Consider the following 24,034-nt stretch of genomic DNA (forward strand, 5'->3'; position numbering starts at 1 on the left):
TTGTTTCAGCAGTGGTATGTTGTTTGCACTGTTTTGCTTAGGCCTGTAGATATGGCCATGCATATTATTCCATAGTATTGTTTTGTTCTGCAATGTAAAAATAATAAAAAAATAAAGGGAAAACCCATAAACTTCTCACTGGTAGTGAATAAAAGTATAGAATACAATATATCATTATACATTCTAATGAAATCATGACCTATATAATACATACTTGGGTAAGCAGTATATCAGTCTGCATGTTGGATTTCAAAATGTTTTCAACATTTGTAAATAAACGATATCAATCAATCAATCAATCAATCAATCAATCAATCAATCAATCAATCAGTCTGCATGTTGGATTTCTACATCGGCGGGAAATCTGCCTACAGTGTCAAAAATAAAGGTGTAGAAATATATTTTGTGCAAAGCAGGGTTCTTTATGCTAAACAATAAAAAATAAATAAGAAAATAAATCTTTAGATCTCTGCACTGGCATTTGCACACAACAAACTGAGACATTCATGGCTGCAGGGCTGCATGGCTCTGGCTGGCTAATGGAAACAGTGCCATCTACTGGTAATTAACGTAAAGTTGAGTTCTATTCACATTTATGTAGCTGCTACAAGAATTTGAATGGCTTGGAATTTGGAAACGTCTTATTCCCAGCGTTTGGAATTCATGCCAGACCCACCATTGCAGCTAAAACAGGCTGGCAATGACAGGTTGCTAGCTTGCTTTTTGGGTGTAACGCAGCATTCCCCTTTTCGAATGCATAGTAGAATGATTTGAATGACTGAATAACAGTCTATGACTGAAACATCATCAGCCTCCGAAGTTGGCCACAAAAAAAACTTTGCCCATACAAAGAGGTCCTGTGTCTTGCCATTTTACTTATGAGAAAATAACATGGGGATTTGTATTGATCGCACCTAGGCTACTAAACTCTCGCGGAGATAGATGAAGAATTCGGAAATGTAGACGTTTAGCCCCACAGACTTGTCCCCTGCCTTCGAGTGGATCTCTTTTTTATATTGGCAAAGATGCGCATGACATTTCAGTGAAGATTAACATTCTACCCCAACTCAATAGGTGGCGCAACTACATCAGAGTTACGTTTAGTCCACCATCGAAGAACTTGAAGGATGACGATGACGTAGAGAATATTTACAAGTTTTGCATCAGCCGATGCAGCCAGCCGAACGAAGTGACAGCTAGGCTACGTCTTTTAACAAAACTTCTTTTTTGACACTGATAATGGCGACCGTAAGAATAATTGTTTTGTCGTTATTCGTTTTATTTCTTCCTCACATCAAATGCTGGAATGAAGGTGAGATTCTCTCCAAATGAACGTTACTTAATTGTTGTTGCGGAAGTAAAAAATGACAGCAAAACGCATCTAAATGACAAACTTGTAACTGCAGGCTATTTGATTTAATGTATGTGAATGTGACGGTAAGCCAGGAGTACTTAGCTAGAAGTGTGATTATATGTCTCGATCCATGGTTTTCGCTGTTTTAGTTGAAACTGTTCTTGCACACCACAGGAGCTGTGTTGCTGCGCGATGTTCAGGTTCTCACTTTGTACAAGGGACGATACACCACAGCTAGGCGCTCAAGTCCCGTGCCGCAGCTGCAGTGTGTTGGAGGATCGGCGGGTTGCGGAGCTTTCATCCCTGAAGTGGTCCAGTGTCAAAACAAAGGTTGGGATGGAGTTGACGCTCAGGTAAGCTGATTGCACAACTTTTACTTTTTCGTTTTACAGGATTTAATGTAAACAGAGAACCAAAATAGGCTTTACTTCCTGAAACTTCTGAGCGCGGTGAAGCCATAGACAGTAAAAGATATGGACAGAGCTATCACGTAGACGGCAGCAGAGACCGAGGAAGCAAATTTCAACGGTTTTTTTAGGTCTTCTTATTCCGTCATAGGTCTCCTGCGCAGGCTCAGTTGTCGTACATGTGACGTAGGCACGTAGTCTGACCCAGAGCCATATAAAGAGATGGCTCTGGTCTGACCGAGTCTGACCTATAGAGCTCCCCAGTCCCGCCCCTCCTCCGAGAGAGGTGCTTGTCCGGAAGTAAAATTCTCATTCATTTCTCCCATTGACTTCTGGAAAAATTCGGATATAAAGAGTTTTAGACCATGCCTTAGGCTAACCAGCTACGATGTGACTCATAAGCATATAACTTATAATTTCGAGTGAAAAAATGAACAGAAAATGTAAAAAAAGCGAAAGGTACAAGACTGTGTACATATCTTAAATTCCGAGATAGAGAACTCAAATCCCAGGATGCTTTGCAAACGTACACACATTTCCAACATTTGCAGCCTAAAGATAGTTTAACATGGTTCCATATTAATCTGAGAAAAGAAGATGATTACTTCCTACCGTTTCCATTGAGTAAATTCAACCTTCAAGATGAGAAAACCGTTATTTTTCGGAAGACCACACATCGGTCCTGATCAGCCCTGCAGCCATTTTAAGTTTTGAAGTTCCAGCGAGACGAAGCTGGACGATAGGCGCGGGAAAAGCTGAGTACAGTTTGTTTGGCATTGCCATGGCAACGGCGATCTCTACCAATCAAAGGCTCTGCTTTCACCAGTTTTACACGTTAGGGTGTCGGGTAGTGTAGTACTCTCTCGTTAAATCGTGAATAAAGCATTGTTTTCGCAAAACAAGGTTGATGCCCCCATTAACTTTTGACATCTATATGAGCAGGTATAATCGCTTAGTCACATCGTAGCTGGTTTTAAGTCTACCATGGACGGTTACGATGTTATGGCTTATTCTCCAATTGTCAATGGAGAAATTGTATTGGATTTTTACTTCCGGACAAGGCTGTGGGCGGGACTGGGGAGCTCTATGGCGACGCTTTACTAGGCGCGTTCAAGTTGGCTGCGCAGCACAAAAACTGCGCAGCACAAGATGCACGTGGTTAAAAATCTGTCCACGATGGTCTAGATGGGCGTGTTTTCGACTCGGCAGTCGGTATCACATGGCCTCAACTTATCGCGGGAGCAAGGCGTGGCCAGGCGGCTGCTCCGCAAAAGAGCAGCCGGTCTGGAGGTACTGCTGAGAGCAGTGGAACCTAGACCCTGCCTTCATTACGTCAGGTCTTTGCCCTAATTGGCTTTTACATCCCTGACGTGTGTGCAGGTGTTTAGATGCCTCCCCATATCCACAAGAGTCCGTGCGGGTCCGTGCCTCGTGATTCGTCACATGGTCAAGTCTAGACCACGGGAAGTAGAGAGTGTACAACCAGAGAATGTCTAATAAGGGGAGAAGGACCACTAGCGAAATACTTCCGCATGGTACTGCAACTAGAGGGCGATCGCGAGCAAGTGATGAATTAATGGGTAGCAATGGAGCTGAACCACATTTGTCGTTATATAATTTTTTCTCCTGAAATTGCATTAATGCATGCGATGCAGGATAACTTGACTTGACAATCAGCTGACCAATACAATTTTCAATATGTGTTGTTATTCCTAAAAACCCTTTCAAAGTTTTCATGTCACGTGACACAAGCGAACCACTTTACGGCCATAGACCTAAAAGAAGGTTCAGCTTCACGACGGTCGTAATCGGTCGCGATTGTCGCGAGCATCCATGAGCTAAATGCTAGCATGTTACAGGGAAAACGGCCCATCCTATGAAAAGCAGAAAGGACATGAGTGACTTTTTATTTCATTTCCAGTGGAAAACCTATACTCAGGTAGCTACTACGACAATGTATATTAAGAAATTAAGTTGTCAACTGTGAAAAAAACGAGTTCTAGCCGCTTAGCCCCATAGACCACAATTCATTTATCACTTGCTCAGCAACGCCCCTAGCGGAATTTCAACAGATTGCAGGAACAATCCGGTACAATGGAGTTAATAGGAAGTGGACCGGCTCTCCCTAAAGGGGCTCTGGTACAACTTCATGGCAGCGTTTGTATCCCTGCCCCTGCTGCCGCCGGCAAATCTCGCTGCTGCAAAAGGTCAACTTGAACGCGCCTACTCTCGCTGGACGCATGCGCCTTTAACACTTTAGCATTGACTTCGGAAAAACGTTAATTACTCAGCCGATACGACAGTTACGAGATTATTATGTCAATTTCACAATGTAGTATGTACCCCGACAATAGAAAATGTTCATATAAAGGCTTAAAACGCTTCAGCTCTAACGTAATTTGATGTCAAAGTGGCGCTTACGCCCCATAGGATTCAATGGAATGGCCAGCTAGCCACGGTCTTCTCGTTAGCATGGCGGCCGCCATACTGTCTACACTCTCAGAACGTTCGCTGCCCCCTTGGGTGAAGCCTGACGTTTGATATTCGCTCGATATTCAATTTTAACTTTCCCCGTTTTCGGGTTTCCCCACAGATTTCAGTTTAGAAACAAGATCAACGAGACATACAGTTCACACTCTTGTCATGTCTCAAAAGAAAAGCATACATTTGTTGTCAGTTTCGATCTCGATGCAAAAAACAACCCTTATAACCTGTAAAAGCCTACTCGTTCTGATGCCTGGGTTAGGGACCGTCATCAAATGACGCATTTAGAGCGTGCCATGCTTCGGCTATAACTCCTCAGTGAGGGGGTACGCTTTTCTGGACTGGAATATAGAAAATATTCACTGAAAGTCAATAAAGTAGCGTTTTTTGATTCTGGTTTCTGTAGTATCTTGCAATATACAGTTGTTATCTACTACAGCTGAGATTTTGCTCATAGGTCACTTTATGTAGGTTCAGGACTCAATTATTCTAGGAAAATATTCATTAAAAATCAACAAAAAGGTTTTTTTTTCAATTCCGATTGCTGTAGTAAGTTGCAGGGCGTGCTGGCTACTGAACTTTGCTCAGACCTGTAGTAGCCTATATTGAAGTTGAAGCAGACGACGTTTCCAAGTTCAAAGTTATCTTAAAACAGGTGTAAACTGTATTTCCCACCTCCAGTAGCCCAGACGCAGTTTGAGTGTTGTATAGTGTGATGGCTATGGTGTGTGTGAAATAGTTCCCCTCTCCCTGTTTGTGCTCCGTCAGTGGGAGTATAGGGTTGGGGCGGGCCTCATTCAAATTGTATAGTTCCGATTCTGCTTATCAAATCTGGTTCCTACTGATTCCTCCATTCCAATTCCAATTTTTGTTCTTTTTTTTTTTAATGTTTAGGTAAATGTTAAATGTCTTTAAATGGGGCAGTAGGCTATGCTAAGCTTGTCCAAACATTCGAAAAGTGAATATTTATTTACAAGTATTGATTACAAATATGCATTAAAACTTCACATACCATCGACTGTAATTCCCAATTCCAGTTCTTTCTTAGATTCTACTCGATTCTAATATTTTGATTCCTAACTCTAGTGGGAGTGCAAAGCAGACATGGACAATGCCTACCGGTTTGGACGTGTCGAGGTGAGCTGCGAAGGCTTCAACCAGCCTTCCGACCCCTACGTCCTCAGTGGCTCCTGTGGGCTGGAGTACACTCTGGAACTGACGGAGGAAGGCCGCAGCCGACGCTCCCACCAGGGCTGGGGTGGTGGAGGAGGAGGAGGAGGAGCAGGAGCAGCAGGAGCAGGAGGATGGGGCTCCAATGGCGGCGGCTTCTCCGGGTTTGCATCCAGCTTCTTCAACGGCTTCTCGGGCAACAAGCACCAGCATCATGGGGGTCAGCAGCAGAGAGCCGGCTCGGGATACGGGCAGCACCCATCAGGGGACGGAGAGGGCGCCGGGGGCCTGATTGGCGTAGTTCTGTTGCTGGCGCTGGCATATGGCGTGTACAAAATGTTCCTGTGTGGGCCGACACATGGGCAAGGCCAAGGGCAGGAGCGTTTCCCCAACGATGGAGACCGGCAAAATGGCCAGGGGGGTCCTAACGGCCCTCCTCCTCCAGGGTTCAAGCCAGATTACATGGGGGCAGGTAAGACGACGTGGAGATGTGACGCTCACCAGTAACTAGGCATTGGGTCTAGCTGTTGACCGATTACACCTCTCATGATACTACTTGCATTTCCTCACTCCTCAATACTGTGCAGGGGTTCATCAAGTCCTCAGTACTGTGCTTTAGTATTTGCCTATGGCAGTGGCCCTGTAACAGCCTTGTAAAGATATGGTTCAAGCTTTATTGATACCACTCTTACAGCCATACATTTATAACATCTTTGCTTGGAGAAGGAACTTTCAGTGTATGTGCTACAGTAGGTTAGAAACTCTACATATTAAGTGCAAATAAAGGATGCACAGTTCTAATTTGATACACTTTATGTAAAAGGCAGCTGATCTAGAGATCATTCCTCATGGTCCTCTAGTGGTACATAGCTCTGGCTGATGGGAAATGTAGTAGCTCATGAGACGTGTTAGTAGTGGCTGGGACTGAGCCATAATCTATTCCAGCCTGTCAACTTGTTCTTTACAAAGGAGAGGTGTCATTTCTGTTCTGTTGGCTGTTGAGATCAAGTATGAACAACCTTCACCAGAATGACAGACTTTCACTCTACCTTTCACTCATTTGTTTCAGACCACTCCACTGGGGGTCAGGGCTACCCGGGGTCAGGTCCTAGCTATGGCTTTGCTGACCAGTTCACCAGACCACAACATGGCCCCCGTCACAACAATAATGGGCAGTTTTGGAGTGGCATGGGCACAGGAGGAATCGCAGGAGGAATTCTGGGATACCTTTTTGGAAATCGGTGAGCCACAGACTGGGATGTGTGAAAGTGCTACAACAAAAAGTGTAATTAGAATGATGGGTAGTCAGTCATTCTACCTGTCCACTGTTCTTTATGATCAGCTTGTTAGCTAGCTAGCCAGCGTATTGTCACATACTCACATTTATACCCAAGGACTTAGCAGGACACTGCGTAAGGCTAGTCTTTTTGAGCTGCACTAAATAAACACACATTGCTTTAGTGTTATGGCCTGGTAGAACTACAGTATAGTACTAGAGACAAGATAGTACCCATGTTTGCAGTCTCCCTATATAAGGTTAGTGAGCCAAAATGATCAGTAAAACTTGACCATGATTGGAAATGCTGCCATAAATTACTGCATAATACCGTAACCCATAACCATAATGTGCTTTGATTAAAGGCGTCAACCAACCACTGGTCATTCTTGGGGAACAAACAACACCCACAACACCCACAACACTCCCAGGACCCCACCACCAAGCTCCGGAACACGGACTGCCTCTGGTAAACCTACATGTATACTTTTATATATGAATTAGACTCATTAGTCATCCTGGAACCTGAATACTTAACTTTGGTTCTGGTGTGTGTAAACATGTGTGTCATTTGTATTTGAAGAACAGTTCTTTGATGAATAATGTGTGTTCAGAATAGCAAGTTTTAAATGTATTTTCTTTTCTTGTGTCATAGGATTTGGTGGCACCAAAAGGCGATGAGATGTTGAGGACAATGAACTTAATGGAACATATTTTGCAATATGACCACTTCATGTGAGAAGTAATTTTTAATGTGATATTAGCTTTTCAACAGAGGCACCTTACAGTAGGTTGGGTAGAAAGAAAAATGTGTGAAAAAAAGGCCTGTAGCCTTACAGTATGGTTATGGTTATGGCTATTCAAACAATAACTTAATGAAAATAAGCAATGAAAGAGATATGGTTGAGGGTTCTAAATGCTATATTGTCTCCAAGAAAAAGCCCTAATGTAAAATGGTCACAGTTTTACTCTAATGCTGTGAACGGTTACGGTTATATCAACACCAGGGCCAGCATTTTTACTGCACTGATGTGGACACTGGAATTGTTTGCAGGATTATCCAACATGCAGTTGTTGTTTTTTTTACTGTGGTGTGCATAGCATACAGGTTGTTAAATGGCTTGATTTGTCGCTATATCATGAGGGTCCAATGCTTTACGACCTGAAACTGAGTGAAAAAAAAAAGAATATAAAAAATATTTTTGTTTTGAAAGACAAGAAGAGGGCAATTTACACTCCAAATTTAAATGAGTGAATTTGAATCTGTCTGTTTTGCTGTGACTTTTCAATGTTTTACAGAATATATAAATTAGTAGTCCTGATTTGTGGAAAAAAAGACAGCTGCAGACCAATTGAGAAATATTTATGAATATATGTCATGCGATATGTCTCATTATGTTAAGATGCATCTAAAAGTTATCTTAAACTAAATTAGGTATTGCATGATAATATTAAAATAATAGGTATGACTTGACATACAGTATTTATCATCTGAAATGGAAATTTGCATCACAGGTCAAATGTGAGTAAGGAACATTGGCGTCCATTTTGTACATATTTGGTTGGACATTTTCCAAATGTTGCACCAATCTGTGTGGCCCTCATGCAATTGTAAGCAGCTCAGTGTGTTTGTGTGCAATGATCTTTCTTCGACCATGTTTCCTCTATAATTGTCCTCATTATATTGCATCCTTTTAAAAAATATCATATTTTTATGTATGTTTTGTGAGTTTGATATAAATAAAAAAAATCTTTGTTGATTTATACAACTTTTTTTATTGTTAAGTTTTCATCTGAAAGATATGTAGTTGATTATATATTTTGAATTAGCCTGTAAGCCAGACAAAATCTGAATCGCGCCATTTAGAAGTCTCAATACTTATGTGTTCAGACCAACCAAATCATCTGGATGGGCTTTATACGGTGATGGATAGATAGGCGAAAGTAACATAATCATTCAGATCACCTAAATGCACTTGAGTTGACTTTGTTTACAACAAAAAAAATGCTGACAGTAGAGAAACAAGATGTTTAAATTTCGCTGTTATACTTTACAAGACATTTACAGTGCAACAACTTTAAAAGACAAACAGAAAACCGCCATGAATGCTTTTGTCAAGAAGATGGACTTTCTTGCTGTTCTCCCAACAGGATTCAAATAATTATTTCATTGCTCTGATTGGTAAGGCCTATCCAGTTGTGTGCTGAGGCATTTTCCCTGCCATAGAAACATGCCCCATTATGAAATACTGATAATAATTCAGAAGTTTTCCAGAGTTAAAAATTATTCAAACAGTGGAATTGAACAAAAGTATTTTATAGGTGTTTGTTTGGGGACCTAATCATTGTGTGGACAAATTTTGAGCAAAAGTCTGAGATGATGCGACAACCATTTTCCAGGATTTTGTCTCAATTGACAAGAAATTACTCATATTCATATATGCTTTGCGCTTTGTTAGCATAAAATACTGCCATATAAACCATAAATAATACCTAAACATATGTTCCTAAAACTAACTATCAAATGAATAATTGTTATACATGTACATGACTCTTGTCCTTTGTATGCTGTGAGCACTGTAGACAAATGGCAGAATTGACTTGTTTGAGGTGTTAAACGTCGGCAGCACATTGTCCTCCATCACCCTTGGTGACTGTGAGACCTTCGTTGGGCTGTGTTGTTTTCTCACACACATCCTCCGGGGGCGCTCTCAAGGAAGCATGCTGGTTCTCGGGGTCAGCAGCGGACAGGGAGGACATCCCCCTGGCCAGTTCTGCTTCAGACAGCTTCTCCACAATCCCGGCTCCATACGCGTCTCCCAAAACATTGATCACTGTGCGAAAACGATCCCTGCGATAACCATATCGATTAATAGCATTAGCAATCATGCAATATCACAACAATGACTTCCCACGAAAGCTACATGAACTGAACACAAAGTATCCTACAAAGAAACCACATCATGGAGACTACAAAGTCAGGAAGTTATCTTCACTCTTGGGCATAGTAATTTTCAACTTACAGGAGCCAATCAACAGCAATGATCAGAGTGACATCATTGGCAGGAAGGCCCACAGCTGTCAACACAATCACCATGGTAACCAGACCAGCATTAGGGACCCCTGCAGCACCAATGCTGGCTGCTGTTGCTGTGATGCTGTCATGAAGGAGAACATTCAATCATTTGTTCAGCTGAGTTGAAATGCGCCCCACTGTTTTTTTGTGGTGGAGGTCAGTAAAATGCGGTTAAATATTAGTAGGTCTATGTCTAGACACCAAAAAAGCAATACTTTTTTTTTCACTATAGCCTTTACGTATTTTGTGTATACATGAGTACATCCTTGTCCCAGAGTGTGTGTGAATATCTCCTCAAAAGATTCTAGATTCTGTGGTTGAGTATGATTGTTTTGCCTGAGTCTGTTACCTGATAGTGATGACCTGTCCGATGGCCAGGGGGTAATTATTGAGCTGGGCGATAAAGATGGCCGCCACAGCCTCATACAGGGCGGTGCCGTCCATGTTAATGGTGGCGCCCACGGGCAGCATGAAGCGGGTGATGCGCTTGTCCACCCTGTTGTTCTCCTCCACACACTGAAATGTCACAGGCAGCGTGGCAGAGCTGAGAGCACAAGAGCACACATGCAAATATGAGAGATTGTGAACATACAGTAGACTACTGGCTTTTAACTGTTACTGTATATGCATGTCTCCAAAGAATTTCCATTGTTCCAAAACATGTTCTTCAACAGTTGTAATGATTTGGAGGTTGTATGTGTGTGTGTGTGTGTGTGTGTGTGTGTGTGTGTGTGTGTGTGTGTGTGTGTGTGTGTGTGTGTGTGTGTGTGTGTGTGTGTGTGTGTGTGTGTGTGTGTGTGTGTGTGTGTGTGTGTGTGCGTGTGTGTGCGTGTGTGTGCGTGTGTGTGTGTGTGTGCGCGTACGTGTATGCGTGTGCGTGTTTGTCTCTCGGTTTACCTGGAGGAGATCATGAGTGCAGTGAGTAGGGCTTGAGCCATCCCCCAGGCAAATGCGTATGGATTCTTCCTCACCACAACCAAATAGAGCAGAGGCAGGACCAGCAGGGCATGAATGGCCAGTCTGTTTATCAAACAGTCAACAATACAACTATTTCAATGTGCAATCCTCCTGCAAGTCTGCTGTTACCAACCAACTAGGTCAGGGGTCTTTGACCTTTTCAGCCCAAGGACCCCTTGGCTGAGAGAGACACTGAACCTGGATGGTTAGGATGACATCAGCAAAATGTGCAGTGAAAACTCACATTGCACACATAAAAGGGATGGTTCTGAGTAATTTTGATTCATACAGTAATTTTAAGCAATTTAATTAGTTACTAAGTCATTTACGGCATTCAAGATATACATGTATGAGTTACTGGCATTCCACAGGACAGATACCACCACATATAGACTGAGGAAATCACTTCACTCTAACTATTGTGTTCATATTTCAGGTAAATGATTCCTTGTGCTATAGTTAGGGAATTTCCCACAATGGCTGATCAACAACTAAGCCTATTTAGCATTACACAATATGACACAGGAAACAGCAATGCACTGGAAGGCCTATGGGTTTTTGTCATATTCTGTCATTTTTGTTCATCGTTCAATGTTCATTTTTGGAAAGTGGTGATTGTGGTGAGTCTTAGGTGATTGATCTTTTCTGAATAGTTATACCTATATCACAAATTTGATACCTGTCTCTATTAGTGAGACACTAGTGAATAGGTTACATTTTTTAACAAATATATATCACTATGAAACTTGCCCTGTTTACTCAAAGTTTTCTCCAATGTTATGCTTGAAAATGCAAACTAGGCATTATCAATTTGCATAGATTTACAAAACAGAGATGTGAACATTGGATAAAGTCAGGTTGAAAATTATTGTTGTATTTTATTGACATATTAGGTAGAAAATGTATAAAGGAGGACTTTTCTATATCTATCCATACTATTAACAGTTTTAGTAGTCAGTGGTCTTTAGTATGTGCTAATGCTTTGTTGATGTGGGCCCTAAAAAAAGCCAGTTGCCTGAATGGCCAACCAAAGAACCAAAAATGTGGTACTATGGAGGCAGCATGGAGGGGGGTGTCTCCAGGACGCTGGTTTCACTGTTAAGCCTTCATGAGGTGTCTTGGGCCTAACTTAATGAAACAACGAAAAATACTCCACTCACCCACTAAGCACTGTTGCCATGTAGAGACCCAGTTTAGTGAAGATACTCCACTCACCCACTAAGCACTTTTGCCATGTAGAGACCCTGTTTAGTGAAGATACTCCACTCACCCACTAAGCACTGTTACCATGTAGAGACCCAGCTTAGCGAAAATGCTCCAGTCATCCACTGCAATGATTTTAGCAGCAATCAGAAACAGTATCCCGATAGGCATGTAACTACAGAAACAAAAGCGACATATTACCACCAGAAAATAGCCATAGTGTCCTTGCAAAGTCAAAACAGATCTTTATGAGATTACAGGCTACTGTTACCATATGCAGGCCTCAGTACAAACGGGTGTTGGTAGCCAACGGGACCAAAATTCAAGCTACCACAGCAGATATCAAAGACAACTCTTACCACATAATGATCTGAACTACCCTCATAACCCTTACCACATAATGATCTGCTCCACCTTCATAGACAACTTACCACAATGATCTGCACCACCCTCATAGCTAATTTACCACATAATAATCTACCACAATTTACCACATAATAAACCCTCATAGATAACCCTTACCACATAATGATCTGCACCACCCTCATAGTCGCCTCATTTAAGGCGTCAAAGAAGTCCACCAGGGGGCGCCCGCGTTCACCCATCTTTCCGATGATGGACCCGAACATCAGGCAGAAGACGATGAGGCCCAGAATGTTGATCCCATCTAGATATGATCCAGTGATTTGGTAGTCCCTGGAACTATCCTATGAAATGGACATTGGAAATATTGAGAAACAAGGCCTCATTTTCCATCCTCAATATATGGTGATGGGTAGTCAATACACACACCTCTGTTGTGAGATCAGCTTTAGATAGAGGAAATGTGATGCACCTGATGGATCATAATCAGTGTATGTGTCTTAAAATGTGTGGAATACAATATTGTAATAAATCACTGAGATCAGAAACTCCTTTATGACTCTAGGAAGGAAATACACATGACATATCACCAGAGACGGTTTATAAAGCTTACTTAGTAACTATACAATATTTGATATTACCTTACTGAGAATGATAATTGTTACACAATGGAGTTTTATTTATTTATTTATTTAATGAAATATGCTTGTTACACCCAGTATATTTATTTACTTTTCTCAGTTATTAGCGCTGGTTCTGATCAGTCACTGGCCAAAAACTATAGTTCAATTATATATATATTAAAATAAACAGGAATACTTTAAAAACATATTATTATTATTATTATTATTATTATTATTTAGTAGTAGTACTAGTAGTGGTAGTCTAGTAGCATTGTAGTAGCTATCTGACGTGGAAGGCTTGGAATACAAAGGCAAGTCTGCACAATAACAAACCGGCTGATGTCATGGCAGCCAAGCAACTGAACTCTCCAGTATTCCATGATACATAACTCAATCTGAACAACCAACTGAACATACTGGGTGCAGAATAATGGTAAGATACACTTAAAATTGTATTAATAGCTTATATTTCAGCACTTGATAACTTTTTATTTCATAGTATTACATTTATTTTCACTTGATTGAAAATATATTCACCCATACTCTATATTAATAGAGTATGGCAGAATATATTTAGATAGGCCTATTGTATATCAATAGGCTATATTATTAGTCTACTATTCTATGTTATTACTGTTCCTATTAATATTGTAACATCTCCACAAATATGATTATAAGTAGGCCTAACTGCTTTATTTATTCTAATGTCCCTCCCAGTGATAAATAGACCCCCACTTTTATGAACAGTGATTTGATGAACAGCGGAAGCAGATAAGCAGAGCTCCACCTGGGAGTTGACCAGACCATAATGGACGCATATAATGGCAGATTAAGACTAGATGGGGTGCGTATATGATCTTGGATGAAATTAAGTAATTGACTGTGTGTGTGTGTGTGTGTGTGTGTGTGTTTCTAGAACATGTATCACTATAATATGATGTCCACTTTCCTTCTCTAGATGCGCTACCAAAGTCGACAGTACGCTTGGGAGAAGAGCTTAGACGCTAGCCTACTACAAATTAAAGAGAAGTTGGATGAAAAAATGAGCGACATCCTGCTGGATATAAATGTCAGGCTCCAAAGAGTGGAGCTGGAAGCTCAAGAGAACTTGGCCACCATGTTTGATGAGAGATTAGACACCGACAAGGCCAGACCAAGCAGAAAGACAGAGACGCAGCCGGTAGGACTTTGTTACATGCTCTTTGAAAGTAAATATGTCGTTGTGCTTCAAATTTAACCTTCAGGATCTGTTTTTCTTTTTTTTTTTTGCACTGGTGTCTATTTGGTTACGGTTATGATATTTAGCACATGCTTTTGTCTAATTCCTATACAAATCCTGAATGTGTATGAAAAACAAAATATATTTCATTGTGTGATGAAGTCCTCATCCCTTAGTGTTCATGACAATACTCATAATTCGGTTATTTAGGTTAATTCAGTTCACTGCGGACTAATTTCAGATACCATCAAAAGCAGCTAAGATGAGGACGGAATGTGAGAGTCATAAAAATTACAGAGGAGGAGCGTCTAACCTTGAGACAGACCATCACAGAGAGATGGAGAGAAGGATCAGAGAGTTGGAAAGATGGAAAAGAAAGACAGACAGTGAACACGTTCAAGAGCACGGTAGGACACTGAAGCAAAAAAGAGATAACAGTGTGTGTAGAGTGAAGAATGTCAAAGTGAGACAATCAAGACTGGAGGAGGAAGAAAGGCTAAAAGATGAGAACCAGTGGAAGAAGCATAAGGACAAGCAGGGTGAGGAAACGAGGTACCAGTGGGAGGAATCAATGGTGAAAAAGAGACAGAGAAAAGAAGAGATTCAAATAAAAGAGACAGAGGGAAGAACAAAACAAGAGAAAGGTAGACTGACAGAGCTTGAGAAAGAAATAGAGAAAACCAAGGACAGAGTGAGGGAGAAAAGGAAGATGAAAACAAAGATAGAGGCTGAGAGAAAGGAAAAGGAAGAACATTTGAGAGAGCTGCATGAAGTAAGAGAAAGGGAAAAAGACAGACTAAAGAAGGAGGAAGCAACACAAATATGGACGCAGATGGAGAGAATAGAACCGGAGGACAAAATGAGTGAACTGGAGAGGACAAATAAAACATACGGGATGAAAGAAGACAAACGACAAAATAGAAAAGACGTGGAGACAGATAGGAGGCGGGGAAGACGGGAAGAAGAAAGGATGAGAAATGAAAAAGAAATCGAAGAAGCAAAAGCGACCATACAGGAGTTAGAGGGTCTGAAGCAAGATCTTGAGAGAGCTATACAAACACAGAAAGAAATGGGGAGCAAGAGAGAACGAGAAAGGCTGAGAGAAGAGACAGCGGGGATGGAAATCCAACAGAAAAAAGGGAGAATAGAGAGGTTAAAAGAAGAAGAAAGAAAGACAAAAAAGCTTGAAGTAGCAAGAAAAACAGACAGCGACAGACTGAGAGAACTGGGAGATGAACTCAAGGAAGAAAAAAACAAACAGAAGAAGGAAGAGAAGACAAGACAAAAGGTTGAGATGGAAGGACAGAGAGGGGTAAATAGACTGAGAACATTAGCCTCTGCCACTGTAAAAGAAGATAGACGGAAGGAGGAAAGAATAGATATAGAGACTACAAGAAGGAGAGAAGACGACCCTCTGAGAGAGTTGACTAAAACAAACAGAAAAGGAAAAGAGAGACTGGAGAAGGAGAAAGAGAGAGTGAAGCCAGTGCAAAATGAGCCAACAACAGAAGACCAACTCAATGAATTGGGTAGAACAAATGAGAAATACAAAATGGAGGAAGACAATAGGAGTACAAAAAGCATGGAGAGTGAAGGAAGCCATGGAGAAGACAGACAACGTATTCAGGAAATTGAAAGGATAAAAGAAAATGACAGACTGAAAAAGAAGAGGCAAAATGAGATGGAAAGGAATCGGGGAAAGGATAAAATGCAGGAATTAGATATTAAAATGTTTGAAAGAGCACTACGACAAAAAGAGGAAGAGTTGGAAACTGAAAGAAATAGCATACGAGATAAAAGAGAAGAATTCAGACTGAAAGAACTAGAAATGGGTAAAAAGAAAAAGAGTGACGGGCTAGAGAAACAAGAAACGAAAGATGAAGAGTTAGAAATGGAAAGAGAGAGAATAGAGAGAATGAGAGAAGAAACAAACACAAAACAGATAGAAATGCAAAGAACGAAAGAAGGAAATGAGAGGATGAGAAAGGAAAAAATACAGACAAAAGAACTTGAGATGGCAAGAAAAAGAGAAGAGTGCCGACTGAAAGAACTAGAACAAGATAACAAGAAAGAGAAACACAGACTAGAGAAGGAAGAAACGAAAGATGAAGAGTTAGAAATGCAAAGAGAGAGAATTGAGAGAATGAGAGAAGAAACAAATACAAAACAGATAGAAATGCAAAGAATGAAAGAAGAAAATGAGACATCGAAAGAGGACAAAATACAGAAAAAAGAACTGGATATGGCAAGAGAAAGAGAAGAGTGCAGATTGACACAACTAGAAAACGATAACAGGAAAGAGAAAGACAGACTAGAGAAGGAAGAAAAGAAGAGAGAAGAAGCAGAGGAGGGGCAAATAATGAAAGATGAAGAGATGGAAAGAAAAAAAGAATGTGAAAAATGGGAAAATAAAGAGGAAGAGATGGCAATGGAAAGAGGGAAAGAATCTGATGGAATTCGGATGGAAATCCGAAGAAAAAGGGAAGAAAAGGAGAGATTGAAAGAGGAAAAAGCAGAGAAAAAAGAACTGAAAATGGCAAGAGAAAGAGAGAAATCAAGACTGAAACAACTCAAAGAAGAAAACGAGAGAGAAAAAGACAGGCTAAAGAAAGAAGAAAAGAAGAGAGAAAAAGCAGAGGAGCAACAGAGGAAGGAAGACAGACTGAAAGAGTTGGAGAGATTACAAGAGGAAAGGAAGAAAAAGGAGATGCTCGCAAAAGAAAAACAGAAGAAATGGGAAGAAATGTTGGAGAGGAACAAAGATTCAGTGAAGGAGAAGAAAAGGAAAATTGTTGGCGCAGTTGACAAAGTCTATCATAAGGCCCGTGACTGGGGGGAGAAAAGAGTTGAGTTGGTGAAAGATACAATGAAAGAGAGAGCACAGGAGCATCAAAAGCGGGTTGAGAACATAGAGAGGCTATGCCTGGAGAGTTGGAGAAAGCAACAGGGAGAAAATGCATCTGGGATTCAACATACACATGTTTCAAACACTGACTCAGCTGAAGGTGTTTCTATGGCTGCTTCATCACTACCTAACAGCCATGAAGGTTGTACAACACGCTATCCACCTGCACAACCTCCGGCTCCAACAGTCCGATCTACGGACTGTAAAGGTTCAACAACACCTGCTTCACCAACCCAACCTAGTGGTCCTGATATTCCAGAAATAGCTGCTCCACCTGCCAAACCTAGCTGCTCTATAACAACTGGTCCGCCAGCTCAAGCTAAAGGCCCAGACATGTTGCCATTGACTACTCCACCAGTACACCGTAGTGACCCTGAAGCTTCTCCAGACGCGTGTGCTCCTGTCCAATATGCTGATTCAAAGTGTTTGCCAGTGACTGATCCAACTGCCATATCTGATGCCCTCCTCAAGGCTTCTGACCAGCCTCAAGGCTCTGAAAGTGCACCATGTGCAGCTCCACAACCTCAAGACTCTACAGTGACTGCTCTAGCAGCTCAACCTGATGCTTCTAAGAGCAATCAAGGGACTATTCCACCAGCCCAACAAAGCAGTTGTCCTGCACAATCAGGTCCAGATAAGGCCCCTGGAAATGCACCATCAGCCCAAACTGAAGCTCCTCAGATAAGCCCAGCAAAAAAGGAGGCCTTCACAAAGTTAACACCATGCAAAGGTAAGACAAATGCTCATGATGTTCTAAAGAGGATGGATGTTTTTTTTTCTAGACGTGTCTCTATACAGTAGGAGTGATCTTCTCCTGCAATAATTATGTTTGTTCTTTTTTCTTTCAGACTATTCCATCTTCTGTGTGCAGAGAAAATAGACATCTCTCATCATATCACACAACACACACACACACACACACACACACACACACACACACACACACACACACACACACACACACACACACACACACACAAAAACAGCAAATAAAACTAGAAAATGTAATTCCATGGAAGGAATTACCATTGCATGTAAATGCAAAAAGGTTGTTAGCTGTGTAAAACATATTAGGCCCAGTGTTGGGGAGTAACGCATTACATGTAATTGAGTTACGTAATTTAATTACAAAATAAATGTAACAGTAATATATTACAGTTACTGTAGAAAAATGTGTAATTCAATTACAGGTACTTTTGATTTTTTTCAAAATTACAATTTGAATTACATCTCAATATTGTCAGCTAAACCTGGCAAAGAATATTGTATGTAAAAAGAACTGTTTCCCTCCACAGCCATAGTTTGATACGGGACCTTCTGATATGCTCTATCACGTCTACAGCGCCATCAGCGTAGGCCTACATGCCTGCCTGTAAACGTGTTATGATTATCATTATATTATCCTCACAAAAAATGTGATGCTAATTCATGTATTGAATGCCCTTGCTGCCTTGTGCGCTTGTATAGAACTGCTCGGCAGCCTGTAGACCAAGGCCAAAATCTTCGCATGGATTTGGGGACTATATATATCATTAAAAAATCGGAAAAGTAATCAAAAAGTAATCAAAAGTAATTAGTTACGTTACTCAGACAAAGTAATTCAAATAGTTACACTACTATTACAATTTAGACAGGGTAACTTGTAACTGTAACACATTACATTTCTAAAGTAACCTACCCAACACTGATTAGGCCTATAGTTAAAAAGACAACTAGGCTAAACTGAAGAATAGATAAATAACAATTAGGCCTACCCAATTACAATTTCAACTTGGAAAGTCACATTTAAAAAGTGATTGATGAAAATGCATCAAAATTGTGGATATAGGCTATTTTGGAAAATAACTCTTCATTTATTAGAATGTAAAAGACTGAATGAAGTTGCCAACTTCAAACGAGTTGCAAGAGCTGACTTTACTAGCCTACAGTGAAACGACTGGTAGGATAGCTTACATAGCCTTCATATCTACACTAATGCAGGTTAAAAGTAGGCTATAGACACCATTGGAATACGGAATACAATCTCAAACAACGCCAATCAACGATAATGCAGCAGGTAGGATAGCCTATCTAGCAAATGTAACGTTAGCTTACAGTAGGATATTTTATGTAGGCTACACATATTACAGGATGAGCTGTTCTTCGAAACCGTTTCCAAGTGTGTGAGTGTGATTGTCCTAATAGGAATGTACAATAAGCGACTGAGAAGAAGGCTTGAACCTAAATGGTGCAACTCGTAGGCCTGTCTATCAGGTTGGACTTCACCTAAAACGCTGGACTGTCGAGATGGCTAAAAGCCCTGTTCGCCTTGCAGCCTACCCCGACGTTAAACGCCTGGAGCAAGTTTGGTTGTCGTAGCTACAGTGTTTACGTTGACGTTAGGTTAGATTGTCTTTAGCTGTTGATAACGTTACCGAGAGCAAACCGGTTAGGCTATTGTACTGTCACGATAAACAAATCAAGTAAGGAGTAGCCTAACAGGAGACAAGACGATAACGTCCTGGTTTACAGCAGCTGCAGCTGTTACAGCTTAATGAGTAGACGTAACGTAACATTCACGTTTATCCTGGTTCAGCGCAGCGGCGGTGGCATGGCTTTGGATCAGAGCTCCTTGATTACTGACAGCTGCGCACTGACGTAACAATTAATCTTTGCCGCCAAAGGGTCTCAATGTAAACTCTATGGGAATTTTAATTTCTTTTATCGTAAATATCTCAAAAAGTATAAAGTTCACACATTTAAAAAATACATAGAACAAATCTCCGTTACAAGACCTGTGTAGGAGTATTTGAATGACGTCAAACGGTTCAGTGGTTTTAGAGCCTTTGATCGTTGATTTTGGTCGGAAGATATAATAAGAAGAAGAACAGTGATAACAGTACATTGCATTTGCATGCAATGTAATTACTATCCAGGTTTGTGTGTTCTTCTTGTCTACTGACAAAGGAAACTAGAATGCATTCATCAATTCTATGCACTTTCTGTGCATGCCTTCTGTCTCTTTTCCCAAGGCCATGTTCCTTAATGTCAGTCTACATGAGCTTTAGGGCTTTGAGATCCAGCAGGAACACAGTTAGGTTAGAAGTCATGGAGATAAACATAATAGAATAGCCATAACCTAAAAGAGTCATTCTGCAGGAAGCAATTGTTTCTTGTTGGCTTTGAATAATATGTATAATAATATATGACCATAGAATGGAAATGTCCATAGACTCCGCAGCCACCTGATGATTTTTGTTTCTATGATTTATATACAGCTAAAATTGTCTGCACTGAATTTCACTCAAAGAACGATTTACATGTACTGTAGGCCCAGTCTATTTTCTTCTTCCTTGTTTTTTCTATGGCTAGGATACAGTACATATATCGTCTTCCTTGTTTTGTCAAGATAAGAGTGCTGTTAGTGTTCATGACACTTACCCCCTGTGGAGAGTTTGTGTGAAACAGGGACAGGCCATTGGTTGTATTCATTACTCCTAAAGTTGGAACAATTTCTTCACGCTTGGTCTTGTACTAGAAGATAATGAAAAATGGGTTGTTTGTTCCTTTTCAGAGAGAAATATTACGCATGTTCACATGTACTTTAAACTCAAAGTCACTAAATATTCAGAATAGTTTAACTTTTATATTTACACATATCATAATGGTTTAAGGAAAATAGCAATCTGAAGATCTGAAGTCTGTTCATCAGTTATCTTAAGCATTCTGCCGAGTATTCAGTTTAATATTAAATATTAAAAAACAGTATATAATTTTAAGACAATTATAAGAAATAACAGACTAAAATGTGGAGCTGAGAATCCTTACCTGTTGAAAGCAGGCCTGCACAAGGTTTTCAGGGAACATGTTCCTATCAGAAACACACACTCATTACATTGTACGTCTCCATGCACACCGTATTCCGATTAAGGACCAGAATCTGATTGTGGTGGGATAAGATGTTTCCATGTGTAACAGAAATGGAATATATCCATTTACATGTTAAAGATCATGTCATCATACTGAATAAAGCAGTGATGTGCAGAACTAGTATCTGCACCCTGATGTCATGTCTCCACTGTCTCTGTCCCTGAATATCATTCATGACAGCAATGTTGGTGTGTTTGCCCAGATTAGACCTATTGGCTCGTTGATTTGGGTTAAAATACCTCATTTTTGTAGTCTGGCTATCACCATACTAAGCTCAATCTTTTAAGATTGAACATTAGTATGGGGAGGCTGTGCTTTGTTTCTACTGCACAAGAGGCGTGATCAATGGGCATCGTTCAAATGATTCTGTACGCTTAGATAGTCCTTCAACTAATCAGACCAATGATCCGATGCGTCTTTTGGATAAGCTAGTTTCTGATTGGAGCCAAAGGTTCTGGCAGGGAACAGAGGAGATGGATGTGTAGGTTTCCAGCCTGAGCTGCCGGGCGAAATCCAAATTTGCCGGAAGTTCAGGCAGAATTCACCCAGCCTATCATTTTTGTTCTTTAAGGGCCCAGTGTTAAATGATTACCTTAGTCAAAATCCTAAGCACAAATAGTGGGTCGGGCCAGCTCAGTGTTCCTACACCCCACACTTAGCTCATGGATGAGACTCCTTGCCTCCATTTTGTTTCAAGTTTAAAGTAGAGTACCTAGGGGGTAGAGAGACACCAGCTCACCTGATCAGATCCAACATGGCGTCCACCATGGATATATTCTGAGGAGCCCCAAACCTGCTGATGTCATCAGCGTCTACAGATCCTCCAGGCTGTATGACAATCACCAGAATGATTCCTGAGAGAACATTTACATTTAGTTCAGATTGTTGAAGGCCTGTGTGCTGGCTGACATTACCTGCTGGTAATAACTGTGCTGGTGGGCATTAGTTCATCTTTAGATAAACATGTAATAAAAAACAAAAATATAAATACTATTATTATAATAATATGATAATAATAATAACAAATGTGATTAGATAAAGGACAGCACCATGGACAGCGCCGTGACCCACCCAGGACAGCAGCCATGACGGTAGTGGTGAAGTAGTACACAACAGCACGCAGCCCAATGCGGCCCGACACCTCCGACTCCAGGGATGCTACACCTGATTGAGATCAGACATTACAGTACATCTTACAGACGGAGTTGTGTTAAAACACACGGTCAGGGACAGTGTACATGAAAGCATTCATTGACACATAATGCATGTAGTTAAACACCACGTTTCACAAGACGTCACAAGAAGTTATGTTGTTTCTTTCAACAGTGGGAACAATATTCTCTGTAATCTGAGCCCAACTATATTTGAATAAAATAACTAAATAAATAAATAATCTCCTTTTTGGGTGTCTTTAACTAAGTAACTTGGCATGCATTGCAAACAAATAATTTAGGATGTTCATGTGGTATTTCAGTAAAACAAAGATATGCATCACATTTGATTTGATTCAGATTTCAAACGGCAGAATATCCTGTGACCTGAGCAACTCCAGAATCACTGAAAATTCTGGACCTGAGACACTCAAAATAACCCTGTGCATGGTAGCCCAGTGAGAGCGAATGAGAACAGATGACGAGAGCGTGGCCATCCGGAGATGATCTACGGGGTGATCACCTGTGATGATGCTGGAGACGATGAGCGGCAGGATGATGAGCTTCAGCATCCGCATGAGGATCTCCCCCGGGAAGCCCAAGTAGAACTTCCCCAGCTGGGACAGATCGCCGTAGTCCCGCACAGCCATACCCAGCCCAATGCCTGACAGACAGAGGGAAAGGAGCCGGTAAATCATACACTACACTGCACTGTATACAGGACCACTCATTTGACCATAAGTCCAAATGTGTGTATACAGTGCAGTACAATACTATTGTACTGTTTTATGACTGCTGCATAAATGTTATGAAGGCTGCTTCCACTGCCAACAGTTTAGTTGAGCTTTGTTTTGCCAAGTTGACACCACAAGTGAAGTGAAATATACAGCATTTTATTTGAAATATTTGTCACACTTCACTTGAAAAGTCTGCAGACAGCACATATTGTGGTGCTTTGGACTGATTAAGATCCCCGAGGTCATACATCAAAAGTGCTAGAGCAACACAATGAAACTGACAATGAACAACAGCATCAATAGACAAGGCGAGACAACAAGAAACAAAGGATAAAAAAACGCAATGTTTGTTTGAGCACACAAGCACTCACCAAGTGGCACCGACAGAATAGTTGCTATCAGGAGCCGGTTCTTCCTCAGCAGTCCCCTCAGATCCCATCCCTTCCTTGGCCAATGCATTATTACTCCTGTGTCTGAGAATTGGTCAAGTACATGTGTCACAAGATGCCCGCTGAAAGGGTCTGTCTGATGTCCGCCTCGATCACAGGGTCCCAGCTCACAATGATATGGTAAGTGTTGCAGATGAACTGTGTCTTTGTAACTCTTTGTTTCTCTCTCTCTCTCTCTCTCTCTCTCTGACGTTCATTTCCATGCAAAGAAATCATATTCTTGTCTTTTGTGAATATTTAACCTCGTCTAAGTAGTACTTGGTAACTAGTTCTGAAACACTCCAACAGTGTTGGAACAGAAGTTCAAAGAATATGCATGATATTTGCATTCTGATGAATACTGACGTTTATGCCGAAGTTGATGTGGTAGAATGATTACCTGATTCTGAATCTAGGTCTAAAACAGCTGGTATAATATTGTATCAGATGTTATTTCTGGATTATTATGTACCTGACGAAGACCGGAGTGTTCGAAACATTGTACTATTAAGTCTGACTTTTTAAGGTTTTCAAAATTGAGACACTGATGATGGGCTAGGCCTGAAATGTTTGTCTTTTGTCAGTCAGAGTTTGTAATGTTGTTGCGGCTTTTGTGAATACAGTTTTGTATGAATTCCAGTCCCTGAGTGCGGTCTCTACCTTTCTACTGACTTGACTGAATTTTTTTCTTGGAGTTATGCACCGGGCATACAGTAACTAAAACCATTAGATAAAAAGCGCAGATGCCACCTCTTCCAGAGTGTGCATATCT

At 40.9% G+C, this 24,034-nt stretch overlaps 3 protein-coding genes across 3 annotated transcripts; 2 read left to right on the forward strand and 1 right to left on the reverse strand.

Annotated features, from left to right (window-relative positions):
* The first annotated feature begins 1,138 nt into the window (after positions 1-1,138).
* On the forward strand, positions 1,139-8,460 carry saraf (store-operated calcium entry-associated regulatory factor). Its single transcript, XM_062523757.1, has 6 exons — positions 1,139-1,312; positions 1,529-1,707; positions 5,332-5,887; positions 6,485-6,656; positions 7,057-7,160; positions 7,347-8,460. The coding sequence occupies exons 1-6, from the start codon at positions 1,240-1,242 to the stop codon at positions 7,370-7,372; spliced, it is 1,110 nt and encodes a 369-aa protein (XP_062379741.1). The 5' UTR covers positions 1,139-1,239; the 3' UTR covers positions 7,373-8,460.
* LOC134068179 (excitatory amino acid transporter 3-like) lies at positions 8,455-23,441 on the reverse strand. Its single transcript, XM_062523746.1, has 12 exons — positions 23,206-23,441; positions 22,621-22,761; positions 22,018-22,110; positions 21,686-21,800; positions 20,845-20,887; positions 20,458-20,550; positions 12,450-12,634; positions 11,995-12,102; positions 10,665-10,787; positions 10,117-10,311; positions 9,715-9,849; positions 8,455-9,542 (listed from the first exon to the last, which is right to left on the reverse strand). The coding sequence occupies exons 1-12, from the start codon at positions 23,291-23,293 to the stop codon at positions 9,305-9,307; spliced, it is 1,557 nt and encodes a 518-aa protein (XP_062379730.1). The 5' UTR covers positions 23,294-23,441; the 3' UTR covers positions 8,455-9,304.
* On the forward strand, positions 16,827-17,973 carry LOC134068190 (protein enabled homolog). Its single transcript, XM_062523770.1, has 2 exons — positions 16,827-17,767; positions 17,886-17,973. Exons 1-2 carry the CDS (start codon positions 16,840-16,842, stop codon positions 17,915-17,917), a joined length of 960 nt encoding a protein of 319 aa, XP_062379754.1. The 5' UTR covers positions 16,827-16,839; the 3' UTR covers positions 17,918-17,973.
* Positions 23,442-24,034: the final 593 nt, after the last annotated feature.

Source organism: Sardina pilchardus, chromosome 2 (genome assembly GCF_963854185.1).
Source record: "Sardina pilchardus chromosome 2, fSarPil1.1, whole genome shotgun sequence".
Taxonomy (NCBI): Eukaryota; Metazoa; Chordata; class Actinopteri; order Clupeiformes; family Clupeidae; genus Sardina; species Sardina pilchardus.

What these genes read in the sequence shown, in the direction of transcription:
- saraf (XM_062523757.1), top strand. Translation starts at nt 1,240, where the DNA reads ATGGCGACCGTAAGAATAATTGTTTTGTCGTTATTCGTTTTATTTCTT. An exon ending in GGATACCTTTTTGGAAATCG is followed by an intron (nt 6,657 to 7,056) that starts GTGAGCCACAGA and finishes CTTTGATTAAAG; the next exon opens with GCGTCAACCAACCACTGGTC. An exon ending in CGGAACACGGACTGCCTCTG is followed by an intron (nt 7,161 to 7,346) that starts GTAAACCTACAT and finishes CTTGTGTCATAG; the next exon opens with GATTTGGTGGCACCAAAAGG.
- LOC134068190 (XM_062523770.1), top strand. Translation starts at nt 16,840, where the DNA reads ATGCTCGCAAAAGAAAAACAGAAGAAATGGGAAGAAATGTTGGAGAGG. An exon ending in AAAGTTAACACCATGCAAAG is followed by an intron (nt 17,768 to 17,885) that starts GTAAGACAAATG and finishes TTTTTCTTTCAG; the next exon opens with ACTATTCCATCTTCTGTGTG.
- LOC134068179 (XM_062523746.1), bottom strand. Translation starts at nt 23,293, where the DNA reads ATGCATTGGCCAAGGAAGGGATGGGATCTGAGGGGACTGCTGAGGAAG. An exon ending in ACACAAACTCTCCACAGGGG is followed by an intron (nt 12,635 to 20,457) that starts GTAAGTGTCATG and finishes TCCATTTCATAG; the next exon opens with GATAGTTCCAGGGACTACCA. An exon ending in ATGGTAACAGTGCTTAGTGG is followed by an intron (nt 10,788 to 11,994) that starts GTGAGTGGAGTA and finishes TTTGATAAACAG; the next exon opens with ACTGGCCATTCATGCCCTGC.